This window comes from Manihot esculenta, chromosome 6, assembly GCF_001659605.2.
Source record: "Manihot esculenta cultivar AM560-2 chromosome 6, M.esculenta_v8, whole genome shotgun sequence".
In the NCBI taxonomy this organism is placed as follows: Eukaryota; Viridiplantae; Streptophyta; class Magnoliopsida; order Malpighiales; family Euphorbiaceae; genus Manihot; species Manihot esculenta.
Genome location: NC_035166.2, coordinates 29,037,681 through 29,055,843, shown reverse-complemented (window position 1 = coordinate 29,055,843; position 18,163 = coordinate 29,037,681). Strand labels below are relative to the sequence as shown.

Sequence of the window (18,163 nt, the reverse complement as noted above, 5' to 3'; positions counted from 1 at the left end):
TATTTACCAGTAATACAAATGGAAGGATTAAATAGTAAAATTATTAAAATTTTAGATATATTTTAAAGTTTTTAAAATTAATATATTAATTAATAAAATTTTAAATTATAATAACTAAATAATAAAATTTCATATCATATAATTTTTTTTAACATTTAACATAAAATTATATTACATAACTGGTATCAACAGTAAAATATAATTACAATAAAATTATTAAATCTTATAATTAATACACTGTGGATGTAACACTATCATATACTTTCACATATATGTTAATGTACATACTCTAATTACAATTACAAATATCTTTTACTTTATATTATTAATAATGATTTTATTATTTTAATAAAATTTGATATTTTTATTTTTTATTAAAAATTAGATATAATTGAAAATTAATAAAATTATTTTGTTTTTTAATTAAGATAATTATTATTTTTAGTCTGCCTAAAGAAAGCTGGAGAAAGATTATTGGATTGAGGGAGTAAAAACGCAGCCAACAACCACTTTGTTTTTTAACCAACGCCGCCATCCACTTACTGCTGATTTTAGCTTATTCCTAAAACCAGATTCCGTCCAGATTCAATGAACCACAAATTCCAAATTTGGTTCCTCATTTCTGATGTCTATCCTACACTCTTTTTTCCACGCGTTCATGAAATATTCCCGTGTCAGGCACGTGACGGCGCACATTAGCAAACGACCATTGGCTACCAGCTTATTAGTATTTAAGGAAACAATGAACGCAAAAGCTCACACTCTGGTTTTCATTTGGACATATTGTTCATCACCGCCCAACTATCCCCGGAAGGATCCATCTCCCTCTCACTCAAGCTCAGCTTTCAAAACCCTAAGCTTTCGTAATCTACGGGGTTTGCTGTTGGTTCTGGATTTTGGAGTTCATGGCGGCGACGACCACTTCCTTTGGAGCTGCGAATGGTGCAGTGTTGAAGGATCCGAAGATTAAAATGTGGAATTTTGATGGTTTGAGGTTTTCAGATTCCCTTAATTTGACCAAGCATGTGAATGTGTTTTCTGTTTCTTCTTCCAGACCTTCGCTTATACAAGCTGTTTCGACGGTGAGATTTCTCTCTCTTTCCCCCTCCTCCCTGCATAAAGTTTTTGTTTTTCTTAATTTGCTGTACTTTTCATGGATTAGTTATAGGCCGATAACGATCTGTCGTTTGTCTGCTTCATTTCTTACGACTTCTGTTGATTTAATGTCATGATGTTTGAGTCTGACTGATGTTGACATCATCAAATTGAGTTTTACTTTGTTTTTGTTGCTGATGAAATGTTTGTCTGGACTCTTCATGTGCTGAATACATATTTTGTCACAAACACAAAAATATAGTTTCTCTGACTGATAAATGATTCTGTGGATAAATTTACAGTTCAGAACTTCAATCTTTTGCGAGTAATTCTTGGTCGAAAGATATCCTTCACCCTTTTCTTGTCCCTTTTTTCCCGATTCATAATGTGTGTATATTAAATTTGCTAGCTCGATGTGATTTAATGAATATACTTTATGCGTTAAGTTCACCGGATTTCATTCCTTGGGTAATTTTTGTTGGCAGCCAGTGAAGCCTGAGACTCAGACTAAGCGCAGTAAGGTTGAAATAATCAAAGAAAATAGTGACTACATCAGGTACCCTCTTAATGAGGAGTTGCTGACTGACGCCCCAAATATTAATGAGTCTGCTACCCAATTAATCAAGTTCCATGGGAGCTACCAGCAGTATGATAGAGATGAACGGGGTGAAAAATCCTACTCGTTTATGCTTCGAACTAAGAACCCTTGTGGCAAAGTTTCAAATAAACTGTACTTGACCCTGGATGATCTTGCTGATCAGTTTGGAATTGGAACTCTTCGTGTAACAACCAGACAGACATTTCAGGTCCATGGTGTTATAAAGAAAAACCTCAAGACTGTAGTGAGTAGCATCATTCGTAGCATGAGTTCAACTCTTGGTGCTTGTGGTGATCTCAACAGGAATGTCCTGGCCCCAGCTGCCCCATTTGCGAGAAAAGATTACCAGTTTGCACAGAAAACTGCAGAGAATGTTGCTGCACTCCTCACTCCTCAGTCCGGTTTCTACTATGACATGTGGCTGGATGGGGAGAAATTCATGACGGCAGAACCTCCTGAAGTAGTGCAGGCCCGTAATGACAATTCTCATGGAACAAATTTCTCCGACTCACCAGAGCCCATTTATGGAACCCAATTCTTGCCTAGGAAGTTTAAAATTGCAGTCACTGTGCCAACAGATAACTCTGTGGATATTCTCACAAATGACATTGGTATTGTTGTGGTCACCGATGTCAATGGGGAGCCTCAAGGGTTCAACTTATATGTAAGACCATCAAATATTTTAAGCATTATCCCTTTTTAATATTACTGCGTTTAAACCATCTGTTTCTTGCAATTTCAACTTCAGGTTGGTGGTGGTATGGGAAGAACGCATAGACTGGAGAGTACTTTTCCTCGCCTTGCTGAACCACTGGGTTATGTACCAAAAGAAGACATTTTGTATGCAGTGAAAGCTATTGTTGTTACACAACGAGAAAATGGGAGAAGAGATGATCGTAAGTACAGTAGAATGAAATATTTGATTAGCTCCTGGGGGATTGAGAAGTTCAGAACTGTGGTTGAGCAATACTATGGAAAGAAATTTGAGCCCTTCCGTGAGTTGCCTGATTGGGAATTTAAAAGTTATTTGGGATGGCATGAGCAGGTTTGTTCTAAGGATTCCATAGTTTTTCGTCTTGTCTTTCATTCTGTGCATTCACAATGTTGTTGATCTACTTCGGGGTTACACACTTCCAACATCATGCCTTCATCTGCTAGTTTATTGCTTCTTGAATTATCATCCTCTCATCACAGAGCATTAAAAATTTTTGGCAGGGTGATGGTGGTTTGTTTTGCGGGCTCCATATAGACAATGGCCGCATTAGAGGGAAAATGAAGAAAACATTGAGGGAGATAATAGAGAAGTACAATTTAGATGTGCAACTAACGCCACACCAGAATATCATCTTGAGTGGTATTCGTGAGGATTGGAAGCTGCCCATCACTGCAACTCTTGCACAGGCTGGATTGCTGGTACGGTTTCTGCATCTCTGTTATTTCCTGATCATGAATCCTATAGTCCGTGGACTTCTTGATTAAATGTATCTTTTTGTTAGTTACTGATATTCAGATACTCAACCGTTTTTATTACACTTCCCAGAATTTGTATTAAATATTATAGACATCCCCTCTTACCTCTTACCATTATTGGTAACTTTTAACAGAGGCGATTTAGCTGTTGTTAATTGGCATTAGTCTATAACTAAAATTTTCTCTAATCTGGTATTTGCGGTAGTTGTGATCATGTTTATTTGATTAAAAACACATTTTTGCTTCTTGCTTTAATTAATTTTTTCTTGGTTTGTCTTGCTGTTTTCCCCCTTTTCTGTGGTTTTGACTAATATTTTTTTCTTGTGGAACAGCAACCTGAATATGTAGACCCCCTCAACTTAACAGCAATGGCATGCCCAGCTTTGCCACTTTGCCCACTGGCAATAACTGAAGCAGAACGAGGAACACCTGACATCCTCAAACGAGTTAGGGCTGTATTTGAGAAGGTAATCCTGTTCCAATGAGTTCGTAAGAATCAACTAAGGACTTGATAGATATAGTGTTTTGACTTCCAATCCATATTAGAATCTGAAAATGTATCAATTCTAAGGGCTTTTTGCCAATTTGGGTTAGGGAAAGAAAAAAAATTGTCGATGTGGAATTGAAAGAAAAAAATATTTGTAGATTTGTAGTTTGATCACCTTCAAAGACTCATTTGAAATAAGTGACGCTAGGTCACTATTATTTATTTATTTTTCAAATAGTGGCCTAGTGCCACCATAGGAGTAGAGCCATGCCATTATTTATTTTTTTAATTATTAATTTATTATTATAATATATTTATGTTATATATATTATTGTAATAATATTATAATTAAATAATACCGGTTATAAATTTATTTACTAATTATAAATTTATTGATTGATATGTAATTATTATATTTTATATATTTTATTAATTTTAATATATAAAAATACTAAAAAAATTGATAACAAAGAAAATTGTATAGAAAAATATTTAGAATTTGGATATTATCTTGTTATTAAACGTGTAAAGATCACTAAATTAAACAATTAATTAAAAAGAAATTGATAAATAAATAAATAAATTAATATGTATCTTTAAAATTATAAGAATTAAATTTACATTTTACAAATGCACTAGATGTAGGGTTTGACTGCCACATAGGTGAGCAAACCCCAAATCCACATAGACCCTAAATTGATAAAACAATTTTTGCTCAACCCCAAATTGGCAAAAAGCCCCAATTCTAATGGCCTTTTGTGATTTCAGGTAGGTCTCAAATACGATGAATCTGTGGTAATAAGGGTTACGGGTTGTCCCAATGGTTGTTCTAGACCATATATGGCTGAACTTGGATTTGTTGGTGATGGTCCCAATAGTTATCAGGTATATAAGGATTGGGTGATTCTCCCAGCACCCCTGTTTCCCACAAATATTAATTGGTAGTTATTGAATATGTTTGATGTGCCCATTATTATTATTATTATTATTATTATTATTAATTATATTTCTGAAACAGATTTGGCTTGGTGGAACACCCAGTCAAACTACATTGGCAAGAAGCTTCATGGATAAGGTTAAGATTCAAGACCTTGAACAAGTCCTGGAACCCCTGTTTTATTATTGGAAACAGGAAAGGCAATCCAAAGAATCATTTGGTGAATTCACAACTCGCGTGGTGAGCTTAGAAATAACTCGTTTACATAGCTAGCTAATTCTATGACAAAATATGTCTTTATTGCATATTATTGTTTGTCTGAGGTGAATTAATAATTACTGTCCAATTATTTTGTTAGGGATTTGAGAAACTTCAGGAGTGGGTTAACAAATGGGAAGGTGTTGTGGCTACACCACCCAAGTACAACTGAGGCTCTGAAGTGCTCATGTGCATCTTACAAGATGATGCTGCAAAGCAAAATGGATAAGGTGAATTAAGGAATAATCTATCCTTTTTTGTGCTGTTGCTGCTTGGCTACAGCTCTGTAATGAATGTTACTCTGTTTTGGTAACATTTTTAATGACAGTTTTGCTGCTTGAAGTATTTACAAGAATCCTGTTGTGTATTATTTTAAACTTATGCTTGTATCCATTTAATCTAGTTTGGTAAAAGAGAGTTTCTCATTTCTTTCTCCAGAAATAAAATTATCTTTTGGGTGTTTTTTTTTATTGTCCATATGTTTCCAAAATTTACTCTCAAAGAACTGTGCAACAATTAGCCGTTCTGGATGATCAGATGAAAAAGCTTCCTGGCAATCTTCTTTCACCAGTGGAAGGCTGCATCTCCTGGAAAACTTCCTGGGAATCGTGTGCCTTGTCTTTTTGCTGGGTATTTTGAGTCGAATGAAATGGTTATACTGGAAACTTTAGCTAATATATGCTGGCGTTTCATGGACACATGTTACTGGAATAATGGTTAAGTTGCCAGTGAAAAGGGGAAAAGAGATCATTGATCAATTTATTTGGTTACTAACTTCTGTTCTTTTATACTTAGGCAGACATTTTCCATTTTGAGCTACAAACTACAATGGCATTTCATTGATGTTTGATCTCGAGTCTTGAAATTAGTCAATAGTGCTCTTTATGATTCGTGGTTCAGACTTCAGAGCAGACAAGAGTTAAGCTCAACGCTTTCAACTAATAATCTACAAGATCTTAATTAGAAGGCCAGGAAGCTTTATTGGAAAAGATATTATCGAAAAAAAAAAACTGGTCAAATTATTCAAAATTATTAAAATTAAAATTCATCGATTGCCCAAAAGGGAAGTTCCAAAATGTACAAATTCCGTATGAACGCCATAAATTAGAAGATATTTGAAAGGAAAGGCAGCCCAGATTGTATCCAGTTGGAGTTTGTCAAGTTGTTATAAGGAGAAAAAGAAAAAGGAAAAACAACAAGGTGGAGAAGCGTAACAAAGGAGATTATCCAATGAAAGGGTACAATTTTACAGTAATCTTAAACACCAATCAGCATTGGATATAAACATAGGAAGATATAATATCCTCACCTGCGGCAGATACGAGCAGTAGGATTGGAGACACAGATAGGACCATATTTCTTCTTAGCTTCTGGGGTCCCTGACTTAGGTTCATCCTCAGCCATGGCAACTTTTGCAATGGAGAATGCCGCACCAGCTGCGGCTGCGAACACCAGATCCCTCCTCCCACTGCTGCTTTCTTCCTTGTTCTTCATCTCCACACTGAGCCTTTCTTCCTCGGTGGCCCTTGAGGCCTTGGCCACAATCAACCCTCTGCGTGGGGTTGCGTAGGGTTGTTTGGAGATGGTCGAACCAGCTAGGAATGAGGCTGTCATGGTCATGGATGCCATCTTCACAAATTGTGCTTACTGCCTGCTGCTGAGTTAAATGTCTTATTTTATGCACGAGCACACAACGAATTAAAATATTATTGCTTCCAAATGCAACTCGTTGAAGGGGCTTTGTGCGGACTGAAAAGACAGCCAATCCATTTCTTTATCTTAATAAAAATTTGAACAAATGGATCAGTGCCACGTGTCCCTTTATCTTGTCCACATTTTGTGGCTGCTGATCTAACCGGTCTTGGGCGGACTTGAAGGGTTTAGTAACAAGATTGCTTGAATCGTCACCACCACCGCACTTCAATGAATTACAAGCTCGAGCATTGGCTTTTCGTTACTTCCGAGATTTCAAGCTTAATTGAATTTGTTATTTTGTTCAAGGAAACCTTATTAAGTAAAAACCAGAAAATAATAATAAATACTGGTTCAGAAGTTGCATTTTTTTTTGTTTCTTGCTTCAATCGCTTAAAACAGCAGCAGCAAGTGTTAGCAGCATAAACTCCCAACACATAAGACCAGAACAAGCAAACTGAAAAAGCGCACTTCTCCCATGGAAGTCCATCATCCAAGTTTCTTTCATTTCCTTTCATTGAACACTACCATGACCCTAAAAAAACTACCCAAGGGAAAGGAAGGCATTAAAATTAAATATGAAACACAGCAATTTAAATCAACATGCACAAATCCGTTTGCAAAATGATCAAAAAAGCAAAAATAATTACTGAATCCAAAAAATCTCCAACAAAACTATAAACAAAATGATAACATTCTTATAGTCTCAAGACATGCCAAGCACTTGACAAGAAATTGTTTGGCACTAAATTCTCAACTTTAACAACTCAAGACTGGATTGTCTACATCAAGCTTCGATTTTCTCTGCATCTTCAATTAGGACTTTAGTTGGTTTCCCCAATAGATCAGTGTACTCCTGGAAAGGAGACCTGGTGAAGCGGGTCTCCCTCCAAAAGTCAGGAGTCAAGAATCCATAGGTTTTCAGGAGACAATCAAAAGTGGCCTGCATTTGACAGAGCATTTAGATGAATTAAACCAACAAGTAACAACAGCATAACCGATGTAATTAACCAAAAAAAAGAAGAAGCATCACATCATTTATCACTATGAAAACAATACCTAATACATCACACACAAAAAAAAGAGCATTTTTTACATCAGCAAGACAAGAATATTATTTTAGTGCTTCCACAAAAAGGTGTGCGTGCAGTTATTTACAATGCAGATATCCAGCAAGGAACACAATTGTCTCTATAAGAGTACAAATCCTACTTAACAAACTCACATAGGTACTAGCATACACTGGGTTATAGCAAAAGGGGAAAAAAATTGCACCATAAATAAAACAAATTTGAAAAAGGCCATACAAAATCAGGTTGAACGCGGGGCTTTCTAACCAAAAAGGTAAAGTTAACAAAGAACATTCAAATTAATCACAAAGTACTTAATAGACCCTAATTTACTTTAGAAATAATGAAAATTTTCAAAATTCCGTCGTTTCGAACAAGCACTATTAATTTCAGAATAGTTAGAAATTATGGATATAAAAATATTAACATAAGCCTGTAGAAGAACAGGACAAAGTACAACACCTTCCTAAATCCAGGAGAAAAAACTGGTACTTGTAGCGATATAAAGAAAGTAATAACTAATTAAGCTAATCTCATTTCAATAATCTATGACTCAATTAGAAAATTTAGAATGTCAACAATATCAGAAAAATTGAGTAAACAAAATAAATTATTAAAATGGAGAATTGCTCTTCTGTAGGTCACGTCTCCACATAATCAATATAAACAATTAGTTCACAGTATATGAAAACGAAAACGAAAACAAAAAATGAATATAAACAGACCTTAACGAAATTTCCTAGTGTCTTGGTGGAGCCCCTGGAAGAAGTGAAAACGTCCTCTATTCCAGCAAACTGCAGAACCTTCTTGGGAACCCGTGCTGCGACAATCCCAGCACCACGTGGTGCAGGCACCATTCTCACAGTCACGGATCCACACTTGCCGGTGACCTTGCAGGGCACGGTGTGTGGCTTTCCGATCTTGTTACCCCAATAACCCCTCCTAACAGGGATTACAGATAATTTGGCCAATATGATGGCACCACGGATGGCAGTAGCAACCTCCTTTGAGCACTTCACTCCCAATCCAACGTGGCCATTTCCGTCCCCCACGACGACAAAGGCCTTGAACCGAGTTCGCTGACCGGCACGAGTTTGTTTCTGCACAGGAGTGATTTTCATGACCTCATCCTTGAGGGAAGGACCGACGAGAGTATCGATGATCTGATGCTCTTTGATAGGGAGAGAATGAAGGTAAATTTGCTCTAGACTTCTGATCTTGCCATCCTTCACCAAGCGGCCAAGTTTAGTGACTGGAACCCACTTCTCCTCCTCCTCACGGCGCGCACGACGGCGGCCTCTGCCTCCGCGATCACCACGAGAGGCACCGCCAAAGCCGCGGCGGAAAGCTCCTCTTTCTCCTGCGCCTCTGTCGGCCATTATTGTAGTGAGTGTTAGGGTTAAAGGTAAGAGGGATAGGGCTCGGGAGAGACGGAGATGGGGAGTGGAAGGAAAGCTAAACTGCGGTATAGGGTTTTATATATTGTAGGGTTTTTGCATAGTGTAATGTTGGGAAAGGATACGTAATTGGGCTTACGTTGGATCCAATTTATTGGGTTACGGGTAGCTATTTTTGGACCCGTTACCTAAAAAATTACAAAAACAGGCTTCTCTTAGGCTATGTTTGTTTGGAGAGTTATCCATGTAATGTCAGTTACTTCTTCTCCTCACTTGCATTAAAATTAGGCTTAAGCAGAAAGTCGTAATGGCCCATGACATGAATTTACCTAAGAGAAAATAAATAATGATAGGAAAAAAAGAAGGAAATAATGGCCTGTAGTATGAATTTTTTTGAATATGTATTACTCTTGTAAGCAAGTTGTGACTATTATATCTATTTTTTTTTAGACATAAACATTTTTATTTTAACAAATATATAAACAAAAATATTTATTAATCTACAAAATCAACATCATAAAATAAATTCATATGCATATGCATATTAAGGGTAATATCAAACATAATTAACAATATTTATTGCTATACTTATAACTGTTAACCCATTACATCTACAGTTACAAATGGATGAAAAGTAATGGTCAATTTGTCCTCCTTGATAAGCAAGTCAACAAAATACCAGGGAAAAAAATATCTACACTCGGGTTGATTATGTTTTTTTTTTTTTTTTTTTTTTTTTTTGAATTTTTTTTATATAAAAAGACTTAGAGCACCGGATCCAAATAAAAATAATCCTATATTTTAAATAATTTTGAAAAAAAATAAACAGAAAAGTAATAAAAATAAAATGGATTTTCAACCAAATCAAGACAGGTAGTTTTTTCTTTCGCTGTATATAATATTATCATGGAAAAATGTCCAAAAAATAATATCAAACTTTTCTATATTTTATAATTCTATCTTTAATCATTTTTTTAATAAAAATACAATGATTTTATTGATTTATTTACAATTATACCCCATTTAACAGAGATTAAAATGCTAACATAACACTATTTTGCTAGTATTTAAGTAAAATTGCAAATAAATTATTAATTTAGAGTACTTTTGTTTTAAAAAAAACATAAAATGTAGAATTGTAAAAAGTTGACAAAATTTGAGATTTTGGCATTATCCCCATCATCAATAACTTCTTCTATACTTTGTTGAAATTTTATTTGCCCATTGTATCAACGGAGTTTAAAATTTTAATACTTTTATATTTATACATGTAGCGTTATAGAGTAATTACTACTTGTTCTGTAATTTACCATTGTAAAAACCATAGCATAAAGAAGAGTTGTCCCTCTACTCCTAAAAAAGCCCATCCTTCTAGAGTCCTTACATATTTCATTGAACATTACCGCTACCCTGAAAGAATACTTACGAGGGATGCCCTCAGTATCAGATATACAGCAGTTGAAAACAAAACAATCCAATCCATTTGACAAGTGATCAAAACAGCAAAAGATATTACTAAATCCAAAAATCTCCAACATAACCACAAACAAAATTAACATTTCTTATAGTTTTTGAGAACCTACTAAGCGAGATTAACATGAAATTCTTGGCCATATATTCTCATCATCAACAACTCAAGACTGGCTTTTCTGCATTAAGCTTCAATTTTCTCTGCATCTTCAATTAGGACTTTAGTTGGTTTCCCCAGTAAATCAGTGTACTCCTGGAAAGGAGACCTGGTGAAGCGGGTCTCCCTCCAAAAGTCAGGAGTCAAGAATCCATAGGTTTTCAGGAGACAATCAAAGGTGGCCTGCATTTGACATGGCACTTAGATGAATGAAACCAACAAATAACAAGCACATAAGCAATGTAATTATTCAAAGGAAGAACCATTGCATCATTTATCATTGTGAAGAAAAATACCTATTCCATCACAAACACCAAAAAGAACACACTTTGTTTTTTTTTCCTTAACATCAGCAAGACAGAAAATATCGTTTTACCTCCATAAAAAGGATTACAACCAACAATTAACAGCACAGTTATCCAGAGCAAGGGACATTCAGGATTATCCGGCAAAAAGAAGACTTGGCAAATCCATATGGGTAGTAAAATTTACTGGGTTAAGGTAAAACTACAAGAATTTGCACCTTCAATAAATTAATAATAATAATAATAATGAAAAGCATTGCAGGATCATGTATAATTCAAGTGAGCACTACAAAACAAGCAAGCAAAATAAATCATTAGCGAACGAATAAATTACTATAACATAATTTATACTGATGAAAATAAAAACTCAAAGTTCATTTCTTTCTAACCAAAAAACAAGAACTATTAATTTCAGAACTTTCAGCAATTTTCAACAATTAAACAATACAAAATTATAAATATAAGCTTAAATAAGAACAGAACAAACAACGTAACTACGTCAAATTAGAAATGAATTTAAACCTCCTTACTAACTCCAGAAAAAAAAATCAGTACTATGTTAGAATGAAAAAAGTAATAACAAATTCAGCTACTCTCATTTCAATAAGGGATGAATCAACTAGGCAATTTATAATGCTAAACCAAGTGAACAACATAAAAAAAAAATCGAATAAAAATCACCGACAGATCAACATAGCTGATTCTCTCTTCTAAAGGTATCAATCTCATGTAATGTATATAAATAACTAATCCCAGTATTTGAAAAGGCAAAATGAAATTAACAGACCTTCACGAAATTTCCAAGTGTCTTGGTGGAGCCCCTGGAGGAGGTGAAAACGTCCTCTATCCCAGCAAACTGCAGAACCTTTTTGGGGACTCGTGCAGCGACAATCCCAGCACCACGTGGAGCCGGCACCATTCTCACTGTCACGGATCCACACTTGCCGGTAACCTTGCATGGCACGGTGTGCGGCTTTCCGATCTTGTTTCCCCAATATCCTCTCCTCACGGGGATTACAGATAATTTGGCCAGGATGATGGCACCACGAATGGCAGTAGCAACCTCCTTTGAGCACTTAACTCCCAATCCAACGTGGCCATTTCCGTCGCCTACGACGACAAAGGCCTTGAACCGGGTTCTCTGACCGGCACGAGTTTGCTTCTGGACAGGAGTGATTTTCATTACCTCATCCTTGAGGGATGGACCGACAAGAGTATCGATGATCTGATGCTCTTTGATAGGGAGAGAATGCAGGTAAATTTGCTCTAAACTTTTGATCTTGCCATCCTTCACCAAGCGGCCCAGTTTAGTAACTGGAACCCATTTCTCCTCCTCGTCACGGCGCGCACGACGGCGGCCTCTGCCTCCGCGATCACCACGAGGGCCACCGCCAAATCCACGGCGAAAAGCTCCTCTTTCTCCTGTTCCTCTGTCAGCCATGCTTGAAGCTAGGATTAAGGTTAAGGGAAAACAAGGGAGTACAGAGCTATAGAGAGATGGAGATGGGGAGTGAAGGAAATGTGAGACGGCGGGATAGGATTTTATATAGTGCTAGGGTTTTTGTGCAGTGTTAAGAGATATGGATTTGGGTTGAAGCCGACGGCCCAGCTATGGGTCCTTATAGGGGAAGCTAATTGGGCCTTATTTATGAGTCCACATTGTGACCCAATCGGCATAAATTGGGCAATCTCTAGGGTTCTTGGGTTTGAATTAGAAGTATTCATACATTGTTCTAAGTTTTTTTTTTATAAATTATTTAAAATTAATTCTACATGTATATGATGATGAAGCAAGATCTAAATGCATTTTTATAATTTGAAAATCAATGCTCTATTGAGAAACGGATACATATAAATATAATTTTTCAAAGAAAAAACAGTTAATATACATAAATTATATAAGTTTCATAAATATGCTGATTAAGTTTTCCATTTTAAAAATTGAATTTAAATTTTAGCATGTAAATAATATGAAATGTGATCATTATTATAGTGAAAAATAAAAGAAAGTTGATGAATTTAACTACGTACAATTGCAGAGAATCTCAAGGTTATATCTAAGGGCTGTGCCTGTGCGTTGGTAATTGGTATTGGTGGAATGAATTGATGGTTGCGATTACAGACACCCACCTTTGAATCGGCGGGGAACACGCCGACTATCTGTCCTCCCCACTTTCGTATTTCTGCTAGGTCCCCTTTTTTTTCTTTAAAAAAAATGTGAAATTTAAATAAGCTGAATGAAATCTCAAATTTCTAATGTTTTTGGATTTTGAACTTCAACTTCATAATTGAATGGATGGTACGATTCCTTTGTACCCTCACAATCAGAAAGGCACTTTCATAGTTCTGCTGAATTTATATCGTTGAGTGCTTTATTTTATTGTATCGTGACAGAGGATATTATGTCAAGTAATTGATACATGCAATTAAGTCAATAATTTTAATTAGTAGTAATAATAAGTTAAAGGGTTGCTAAATAAAGGAAGTGGTCCAGTGGTTTTAATGGATTAAAAAATGAGGCATGTAGGCTGTAGCAAAGTCCAAGGAAAGGATAGTGGCAAAGGGCAACGACATTAAAAACTGCAGCAACAAAGCTACACAGAGGACGTGAAAATCAAGAGAATCTGCGGAATGAAAGTCTGTCAGTGTTGAAAATGATCAATCGCTTGAGAGAAACTCTGTAAACATCACACCATAGCATAGCAGAAGATGAAGAAAACTCCCCCTGCGGCTCATTAATTAAACATTTTAACTAATCGCATCACCTTTAACGGCACGCACCCTCTCATTTTTTCTTTTCTTTTATTTTTTTTTAAAATTAATTGCCTAATCATCCTCTCTAAATTGTACAGCTTAAAGAGCAATTGGACACTGATATGATATGCCACTTAGCCTTGTTTTCTGCTGCTGTCTTTAAACGTTATAATATTTTAAGATGCTACCAACACGATTTTCACGTCAATTAAACGTTATGTTACATTCAAATTTTGAATCATTTATCGTTTCTCCACTTAGCCCAGTTTTTTGACAGAATTCTCTTCTAAACTTTCTCTACGAGCTTTCGTCTTTATTAAATATTTTAAAAAAATTTATTGATCAAAATAAAAATAAATTATTTTTAAAAAATAATTATTTTTAAAAATCTTATTTTTAAATTAAAATTAAACACTAAAATAAATTATTTTGTTCTACATAAAATGTTTTTATTAAAAAATAAAAAATATTTGTTAAAAACATTTTTTTTTTCAGAAAAACCAAAGTTTTACTATTTGGAGAGCATTACGGAAAGATTTGAACATATTAATTAATTAACATTAGAATAAGAATTATTACTATATGTATATTCCACAATCTTATGGTAGTGACTAGTGAGGGCTGTCTGATTGTGAAGGGCAAAAGCGGGATGACAGATCCTTCTCAGCTTTTAATATTTAAAAAAATAATAAATTAAGTCAAGGAAATAAACTAGCAAGCAGCACAAGAGAAGGAAACACTCACACCTTTCATTTGAAATCACTGTTCCTTTCACATAACGAGGTTGCACGCCTGTGCTTTTCTCTCTCTCTCTCTCTCTGCAGAATCCACAACCACCCACAAAACCTCTTTTAAACCCTGATAGATACAAGCCTAATTCGCCACCTGCAATTAAAATATGCAACAAAGCCTCTATTTTTCAAATAAAAAGCTGATAAATATAGCCGTTAATAGGATAGGCATCCAGCTCTCTCAATATCTCTATCTGTTTCATATCAATCTGGTACATTTCTTGATTTTATTATCGCTAATATTTTCTCTCTTTCTAAATTCTCCTCATCCTATCAACCATTTTTCTTCAGTGTTTTCAAATCATGAGGAACATCTGGTACTGTTTCTGCCACAAAAGTCCAAATTCCCACATCCAAACTGACGCTCTGTCTAACTAAAACCCCATCCCCAGCAGTCCACTGCAATAGCCTCTGCAATCAAACAAAACAAGGACATTTTCAAACCAAAAGGGAAGTTGGTAGAAATTTTCTATTCAAATCTCTCTCCTTTCAATATCTTAAACACAAACCCATTTCTCCACCAATAGGAAATGGGGTTGTTATAAATTTGTATCAATCATTTCGAAGCGTTTCAAACTTTCTCTTACATTGGACTGTTGTTAGACAAGCACCATCCAAAAGAGGAATATTTGCTATCAAATTTTTGTTCAGGCTCTAAAGTCTTGCTTTTCTACAAGTAAAACACAACACCCAGTAAACCAAGATTGCTGCCTCTGTATCAAATCAAGGAAGAAAGAGCTAACGTCGGTGTTGCATGGACAAAGCAACGATAATAACAACATTGACAGCAAGGAGGCCAAAACGGCAATACCCACCAGCGCCACCAGCACCAAGAATCCTGCAGTTGCCTCGCAGGAAACCACCAGCAAAGGCTAGTGCTGCCAAGTCCGGTTTACAAAGAAACAGGAAAGGTAAGCTGGAGACTTTGTTTGATCAAGAAAGAGAGTTTACAAGAGGGGTTATGCCCATTGTAACAGTGAGTGGTGGAGGGGATGATCAGAGTGAGGAGAGGAGAGAGAGAGTAGAGAGAAGAGAAAGCGTGGTGATGGAGGAGGAGAAGTGGAAGTTTCAAGCTGAGATGTTGAGGGCAGAGTGTAATTTGCTAAGGATGGAGAGAGAGATTGCTGTGAAGAAAATGGAGAGGAGAAGGGTCCACGTCGAAAGGGCTTTGAGATCTGCTGTTCAAACTCTGCTTTCTGTTAGTATCTCTCTTTCCCTTCTCTGTCTCATTTCTGCGTTTTTCAATGGATTGTGGGTGTAGAAATAATAACAAAGAAATGAAAATTATACCTAAATTCTTCAGAGACTGCAGGGAGAAAGAAAAGATGACCTCACTTTTAATTACTTTACTTTTCTGTTTGTTTTCTAGGGGAGAGAAAAGATGTGCGATGGAAAGAATGCAAGAGTGGTTTTGGAGGAAGGGATCATTGAATTGGTTGAGAAACTAGATAAGTTGCAAAGAAGATCAAGGAATAAAGATCTAGATGTTCGAAAGTGCAGCAATTTTGACAAACAAGCATCTCTTCTTCAAAGACGGCTAGAGAAGTTCTCAGGAGGATCAGATGAGATATATGTGAAGGAGATTCAAGAGATGGCAGAAGCAAGCTTGTCCATCAATACTTCTAGCAGCACCAAAGAAAATTTTGTTTCAACTCGCAGCAGCAGCAGCAATGTAACATTTAATTTCTCCTCTTCACTATTATACTTGATCATTATTGGAAATGGATAACAACTAATTGAATCTGAAGTTTGATTTCCTTTATTGTTTCTTTATTATGTTCCAGTACCAACTCTAAACGTTTTCTACTAAAGAATGTGCAGATGGAGGTCCTCAGAAGGAAAATGGAGGGACTGTCAAATGGGAGTCTATTAGAGAGGATGGAATTTGAATATGGGTTGATGCTCTCTACAGAGGCTACTAGTTCGAATTTTGCTGCCACTTCCAAGCAAATCGAATCATCGGAGCTGTCTTCATCTTCAGTGAGGCAACCCTGCAAGGTGCCATCTTTTTTGACTCCTAGATTTGATCAGTTCTCTCAACTATTCAATAACAATTTTATGAACGGACCCAAACACCTTATACTAAGTGCAATATACTCTAGGAAGAGCAGTAGTTTCATGGTCCAGCGATATTAAAAATCTCCATAACTGGGATAAGTTAGATAATCAAGTGTCTTAAAGCTGATAGATTTCTGGTACAGGAGAGAGAGCCCTATGAAGAGAGAGCATGTTCAGGATGCTGCAAGGCAATAGTGCAAAGGGTTGTGGAGCAAGTTCGGGCTGAGACAGAGCAATGGTCGCAAATGCAAGAGATGCTGGGGCAAGTCAGGGATGAGATGGAGGAATTGCAGGCTTCTAGAGATTTTTGGGAAGATCGAGCACTCGATTATGATCATCAAATTCAATTGCTACACTCTGCTGTAAGTACACCAAGTTTTGCTCAAGTTTTTTCGTCTCTAAGTCTGCATTTTGCTATACAAATGGAGGAATTAAGATGTTGGGCTGTCTTGTATAGGTGAAAGAATGGAGACGAAAAGCCCTGTCCTCTGAAGCAAAGGCAAATGATCTAAAAGCTCAGGCAATTTTGCTCCGAGCCGAGCTTGAAAAGCTGAGGAAGGAAAAAACCAGAGAAGAAACAAGCAGGACCAAAAGTTCGGCAGCAAATTTGCATGACTCACCAAACGAGATGGAGAAACGAGTATTGGTTTGTCGACTGAAAGAAAATCGGCAACCAAATGATGATTGCTGCAAGCAGGAGAGCTTGGGAGATAGAAGAAAAAAACAACCAACATGTAGCAGCAGAATTAATGAGACAAAACGCTCACCATTTAGAGATCTAGGAAATTCACCAACATTGGTCAGGCAAAATAGCAGGGCAGTTTTTCCTTTGCACTGTCCCCTGCCTGCCAATGTAATGAGAGATTCTTAATGTCCTGAATTCTGTCTTTTCAAGTTTCTAAACTGAGATACTTGTGAGTTATGACCATTCCAGTTTCCATATGAAAAAAAGAGCTTGTGGGAATTATTAATTACCATTTGATTTCTATGGATTTTGGTGATTAGGATTAAGAAAAGAAAGAAATTGTGATTAGCTACTAATCCCTGAACATGAATGTGCAAATGTGAAGTGATCTCCAACATTAATCCTCTTAATTAGGCGCATGAAATGGCCTAAAAATGTGTCCGATGTTCCAATTAAGCAGAAACTAAGCAATCAAAATGGGTGTCTTCTGCTTCAAATTGTTAAAAGCTCTGGTTTTCTCTCTCTCTTACGCAGCAAAATTCTCAACATGCACGCAAATGCAGCCAATGAGAATGATAGAATGAAAGAAAAGGTTTGTTGAACCATGAAAATCACATGATTGAACTGCCGACTCGGCAACTGAAACTCCTTCATATTTATTGTCTGAAACAATTGTGTGCCTTCATTAGCTTACCAAGTATGAAGATTTTGCTCTAGAGACAGTCTCTTTTTGCATCATAATCTCATATGATCACTCCTCCCTTTAAAGGTATATATGCAATGTTCTTTCTACTAATGTTATTTTCTAACTCATGATCTCTATCCTCTTGTAAAAATCATTAATGCAGATTCATATAGAGTGATTTTAATTTCAATTGAAAAAAAAAACAAATATTTCTTGTTGCTCAATTACTTGCAAAGAAGAGTAATATAAATTAC

The 18,163-nt window shown here is 36.1% G+C and overlaps 5 protein-coding genes across 6 annotated transcripts; 2 read left to right on the top strand and 3 right to left on the bottom strand.

Moving 5' to 3' along the window:
* Positions 1-751: 751 nt before the first annotated feature.
* On the top strand, positions 752-5,307 carry LOC110617736 (sulfite reductase [ferredoxin], chloroplastic). Its single transcript, XM_021760717.2, has 8 exons — positions 752-1,082; positions 1,581-2,357; positions 2,442-2,738; positions 2,909-3,106; positions 3,496-3,630; positions 4,419-4,535; positions 4,669-4,827; positions 4,946-5,307. The coding sequence occupies exons 1-8, from the start codon at positions 906-908 to the stop codon at positions 5,015-5,017; spliced, it is 1,932 nt and encodes a 643-aa protein (XP_021616409.1). The 5' UTR covers positions 752-905; the 3' UTR covers positions 5,018-5,307.
* Positions 5,308-6,046: 739 nt separating this feature from the next.
* LOC110617738 (photosystem II 5 kDa protein, chloroplastic) lies at positions 6,047-6,750 on the bottom strand. The gene has a single exon (XM_021760719.2). It carries the CDS (start codon positions 6,472-6,474, stop codon positions 6,151-6,153), a length of 324 nt encoding a protein of 107 aa, XP_021616411.1. The 5' UTR covers positions 6,475-6,750; the 3' UTR covers positions 6,047-6,150.
* A 412-nt stretch (positions 6,751-7,162) lies between these two features.
* On the bottom strand, positions 7,163-9,072 carry LOC110617737 (40S ribosomal protein S2-4). Its single transcript, XM_021760718.2, has 2 exons — positions 8,333-9,072; positions 7,163-7,480 (listed from the first exon to the last, which is right to left on the bottom strand). Exons 1-2 carry the CDS (start codon positions 8,984-8,986, stop codon positions 7,325-7,327), a joined length of 810 nt encoding a protein of 269 aa, XP_021616410.1. The 5' UTR covers positions 8,987-9,072; the 3' UTR covers positions 7,163-7,324.
* Positions 9,073-10,462: 1,390 nt separating this feature from the next.
* On the bottom strand, positions 10,463-12,463 carry LOC110617735 (40S ribosomal protein S2-4). Its single transcript, XM_021760716.2, has 2 exons — positions 11,724-12,463; positions 10,463-10,814 (listed from the first exon to the last, which is right to left on the bottom strand). Exons 1-2 carry the CDS (start codon positions 12,375-12,377, stop codon positions 10,659-10,661), a joined length of 810 nt encoding a protein of 269 aa, XP_021616408.1. The 5' UTR covers positions 12,378-12,463; the 3' UTR covers positions 10,463-10,658.
* A 1,980-nt stretch (positions 12,464-14,443) lies between these two features.
* On the top strand, positions 14,444-17,729 carry LOC110617024 (filamin A-interacting protein 1-like). Of its 2 annotated transcripts, none has more exons than XM_021759603.2 (5): positions 14,444-15,679; positions 15,851-16,153; positions 16,294-16,479; positions 16,683-16,901; positions 16,997-17,729. In XM_021759603.2, exons 1-5 carry the CDS (start codon positions 15,236-15,238, stop codon positions 17,408-17,410), a joined length of 1,566 nt encoding a protein of 521 aa, XP_021615295.1. In that variant the 5' UTR covers positions 14,444-15,235; the 3' UTR covers positions 17,411-17,729. The 2 variants fall into 2 exon arrangements, with proteins under 2 accessions (XP_021615295.1, XP_021615296.1); XM_021759604.2 differs by having other exon boundaries at positions 14,445-15,679; positions 16,303-16,479.
* Positions 17,730-18,163: the final 434 nt, after the last annotated feature.